Below are 4,603 nucleotides of genomic sequence, written 5' to 3'. Positions count from 1 at the left end.
ACATCTATCACCTGGGCCGGCCCGGTGGCTCACTCGGGAGAGTGTGGTGCTGATAACACCAAGGCCCCGGGTTCGGATCCCATATAGGGATGGCCGGTTCGCTCACTGGCTGAGCGTGGTGCTGACAACACCAAGTCAAGGGTTAAGATCCACTTACTGGTCATCTTTAGAAAAACAAAACAAAACAAAACATCTATCACCAAAATATACCACATGGCAGATTAAAGGAGAAAAACCGTATAATCATCTCAATAGATGGAGAAAAGGCAGTCAATAAAATCCAATCCGCTTTGATTATAAAATATCACAGCATATTAAGAACAGTAGGGATCTTTCTTAATCAGATAAGGGGTCTTAACAAAATATTTCTTGCAAATCTCACAGTGATAGGTGAGATGATAAGAGGAATCATAAAACTGGACCCAAGACAAGAGGGCCTCTTGTCACTGCTTGTATGCTATCTAGAGCCAGTGCAGTAAGACAAAAAAAAGAAAGAATACAGGATTGGAAGGGAAGAAACAAACCTATCATTGATTGTAGATCATATTCATCTACATAGAATACACAAAAGAACATAGAGGTAAATTATTGGAATTCCTTGGCAAGGTGGCTGACAAAAAAATCAGAAAACTGAAATCATCAGCAAACTGTTTTTAAAAAAATTTAAGAGACCCATTAACTTACCCAGGATTATACAGCCAATATGAGGCGAAGGTAAGATTTGAACCCAGATCTGTGGGTCTCTGAGTGGGCTTTTCCCTGTGCACCAGGCTGCCTGGGACATAGGACTGTCAAAGTCCAGCCCAATGTCACACAACCTGGGCAGGCAGAAAGAGCCGGAGATGGGCCCAACTGCCAAGTCCCAGCCCAGCCTGGCAGGTAGTGAAGGGCAGGGTTCCCAGCACAGGCTCTGGGGGAGTTGCAGCCTGGGAGTCAGTACTGGTCCTTCCATCTCCCAGCTGGGTGGCTTTGGGCAAATTTCTCATTCTTTCTCAGCATTGCTTTTTTTGCTGGTTAAGATTGGCATAATAGGGCTCGGTGGTTAGCTCAGTTGGTTAAAGTGTAGTGTGATAACACCCAAGTCAAAGGTTTGGATCCCGGTTCCGGCCATCACCAAAAAAACAAAACTAAATAAAATGAGCATAATAAAATAAGTTGTTGCAAGGATCAAATGAGTGAATGCACAGAAATGTTCTTTGCCATAGTTATTTCCCAAGTGACTACTTTGGCACATAGACAGTAATCCTTAAATATGTGATCTTTGATGGAGTGGATCCTGCGCGGCACTCCATCCACTTACCAAGTCTCTGAGAAACCCAGTGCTGCCAGCCTAGGGGTAGGGGGCAGGAAGAGATGATGGAAGAAGAGGCGGGGGTCTTTATCTGCCCCCTGGGAGCTTCACGGAAGCCCCTAGGGGCCACCAGGTCCCACGTACTGAATGAGGACACAGCAGCCAGTCTGATCCAGCCCTGTCTCCATTTCTTTTTAAGAACATATCAAGAAGATCACTGGGGAAGATTTTGCTGAGCACGCTGGACCCTTACAGGGACCCCATACATGGTAGGAGAGTGCCTGTCTTCCAGAGCCTGGACAGCGCTGGAGGGCGTTCTGACCAGGAAACTCCAGGACTCTCTGTCCTAAGTGTCTAATCTGCAAAATGGTGTCGTCACTCCTGCTTTGAACACCTGCAATGGCTAGATTTGGGAATAGGCTTTAGAAAGTTAGGTGGAAGCCCTGGGGAGAAGTGCCAAATAGAGCCAGTGTGGTCAGTGGTCAAAGCCAGTGGGGGACTGGTGGGTGCCGGCCATTCAGACAGACCCAGTTCACTGGGCTCGCTGGGGAGGCACCTCAGGTGTCTTTAACCTCCTGATTCCTCACAATGGCCCTGTAAGGAAGGTGCTGTTTTTATCCCTATTCCACAGATGAGGGGACTGAGGCACAGAGGGTCAAGTGCTGACCACGCCCAAGGCTTTGGTATCTCCCTTATGCACTACGCTATGCAGCTGTTGCTGTTTAAACAGAGTTCAGGGCAGCAGAATTTCATCAGTGCTGGCTGTGCTCAGTGCAGCCAGAAGCAGCAAGGCTGAGCTCCTGCCTCACAGGCTGGCAGGGCAACCGATGATGATGGGCCTTTGCTGGCTGGCCTCACCAGGCATCGCTGGGTAGGGTTCAGATATGTCCAGTACCCCAAATGGCCCTGGCATCACAGAGGAGATCAGGAATTATGTGCTAGAAGTGCCAGATCCCCAGTGGGAAAGGGGCAAGAGAGAGAGGGAGTTGGGCAGGACTGGGGAGGGATGCAGGGCATGATGGTGGTTGGGTCCCAGAAAGGAGGGAGAGTTGTTCTGTGGGCCAGGGTGAGCACACTGACCCTGCCCTTCCTTTCCACTCTTTCCCTCTAGAGGGGAGACCTGGCCCCTCGGCAATCCTGGATGCCCTGCACCAAGCCTTGGCTGGCTGTGAGCTCTTGCAGAGACAGCCCTTGGAATCAGCTTCCACAGCTCCTGTGCTCACCAACCCCCTCCTCATCTCCTACTGAGGTCACTAGCCCAGCCTGTGAGCACCCTGGTCAGCCTGACCACCATTGGACCAGTCTTTATGATCAGCCTGACCACCATCAGACCGGCCTCCATGGTCAGGCTGACCACCATCGGACCAGCCTCCATGATCAGCCTGACCACCATCAGACCAGCCTCCATGATCAGGCTGACCACCATTGGACTAATCTACATGATCAGCCTCCATGATCAGGCTTACCAGTGTCAGACCAGCTTCCATGATCAGCCTGACCACCATTGGACTAACCTCCATGATCAGCCTCCATGATCAGGCTGACCACCGTCAGACCAGCCTCCATGATCAGCCTGACCACCATCAGACTAGCCTCCATGATCAGGCTGACCACCATTGGACTAATCTACATGATCAGCCTCCATGATCAGGCTTACCAGTGTCAGACCAGCCTCCATGATCAGCCTGACCACCATTGGACTAACCTCCATGATCAGCCTCCATGATCAGGCTGACCACTGTCAGACCAGCCTCCATGATCAGCCTGACCACCATCAGACTAGCCTCTATGACCAACCATCTTGATCAGGCTGACCACTGTAAGACTGCCCTGCACAGCTGGTCTGACCACTGTCACGTCATCAGAACTCTGGAGGCCATGGCTCCTTCCAAGACTGGGCCCAGAGAGAACCTCCCACTGCAGAGCCTAGCAGTCACCCCTACCTTGGGAACCTCCCATATTCCCTTGTAGTCCCTGAATTCCTGCCACCAGAGTCCTCATTAAATCCCTGCAGTTGCTGGATCACCCTGCACCTGATGCTGTCTAGCCTGCTCTCGGAGCAGAGATGCCCACTTTTCTGCCTAGTCCAGCCCAGAATTTCTTCCCTAGTGTCCCAGGATCTCCCTTCCCAGTACTGTCCCCTCCCTACCACCAGAATGTCTGCTGCAAGGGAGACTGAGCCCAACCTTTGGGACATACCTGGTCCATTGGGAAACTCCCCACGTCCCAGGATATGTTGAAGACCAGGGAATGCTGGGGGAATTCCAAGGAGGGAGTGATCACTGTAGGCTTCCTGGTGGAAGCTGGGCTTGAATGAGCTCTAGAAGAGAGAATTTACATGGGCAAAGAGAAGAGGGAAGGGCATTTAATTTGAGGTAACAGCAAGAGCAATAATGTGGAGCCAGAAAGGGCCCCCATTAGTACAGTACCCAGAGTCCATCCTTCCTGGTCACACATTAGGTACTGGGCCTCATGGGGTCACAGGAAGGAGTAAGACAAGGTACCTGGTCTCACCTCACTTAGAATCTCACAGGAGAGAAAGACACATTGGCAAATAGTGCAATTGGGTGAAATCGGTGCTAAATCAATGTAAAATAAAGTGTCATGAGAGTCCAAGCAAGAGAAGTTTGTCTAAGCCAAAGAGGGCAGGTACACCACAGGGACAGCAGGGATGGGAGGGCGCCTGGTCTGCTCTGTCTGAGCTGTGGTGGGAGGGGGGAGGGGCAGGTGATGGGGGCCTTGAGGGCAGAAGAGGATCTGAGACTTGATCCCACAGGCAACAGGGAGCCATCAGAGGTTCCTAAGCTGCCACATGGAGGGTGGACTGGAGGCAGGGACAGAGTGAAAAAGAAGCAACTTCAGGACTTTAGGAGCAAGGGGACACAAAAGAGGGGGCTGTGGGGGAGGGAGGAGTCAAGGGGCAGCCACAGTGAGGCACAGGATCAGCAGACACTCCTAGGCAGGAGCAACAGGAGGGAGGGGCCTGAAGACAATGCGCTGGTGCTGGCCTCAGACACTCAGCTGCTTGGATGGGCACGGGAGGCAGCAGGGAGCCACTACAAACCCCTAAGTGGAGAAAAAGACCCACCCAATTTTCAGATGGTCCCTCTGGAAATGGAATAAAAGAGACCAAGGCCATGGCCATCACAGGTGGGCCACCTCACCCATGGTCCTGTCAGATGGGACAGGCCTGCTTGGGAAGGGCCCCAGGACCCCTCAGGGGCCAGTGCGCAGGGCCAGGCATGGGGGAGGCTGATCTGAGCAGAGGGGCTGTCCCCAGATTGCACCTCTCAGCTCAGCCTGAGCCAGCTG

At 52.1% G+C, this 4,603-nt stretch overlaps 1 protein-coding gene across 1 annotated transcript in view; it reads left to right on the top strand.

Annotated features, from left to right (window-relative positions):
- LOC103606479 (EF-hand and coiled-coil domain-containing protein 1-like) overlaps positions 1-3,907 on the top strand; it is a 44,254-nt gene extending 40,347 nt beyond the window's left edge. Inside the window, exons 9-10 of the mRNA XM_008591069.1 lie at positions 1,491-1,560; positions 2,403-3,907. Of these exons, the coding sequence (XP_008589291.1) occupies positions 1,491-1,560; positions 2,403-2,539 (207 nt within the window). The 3' untranslated portion in view covers positions 2,540-3,907. The remainder of the gene's footprint in view (positions 1-1,490; positions 1,561-2,402) is intronic.
- Positions 3,908-4,603: the final 696 nt, after the last annotated feature.

Source organism: Galeopterus variegatus, unplaced genomic scaffold (assembly GCF_000696425.1).
Source record: "Galeopterus variegatus unplaced genomic scaffold, G_variegatus-3.0.2 Scaffold6606, whole genome shotgun sequence".
Classification (NCBI taxonomy): domain Eukaryota; kingdom Metazoa; phylum Chordata; class Mammalia; order Dermoptera; family Cynocephalidae; genus Galeopterus; species Galeopterus variegatus.
Note: the sequence above shows the minus strand (reverse complement) of the source record. Positions and strands in the feature narration are given on the sequence as shown.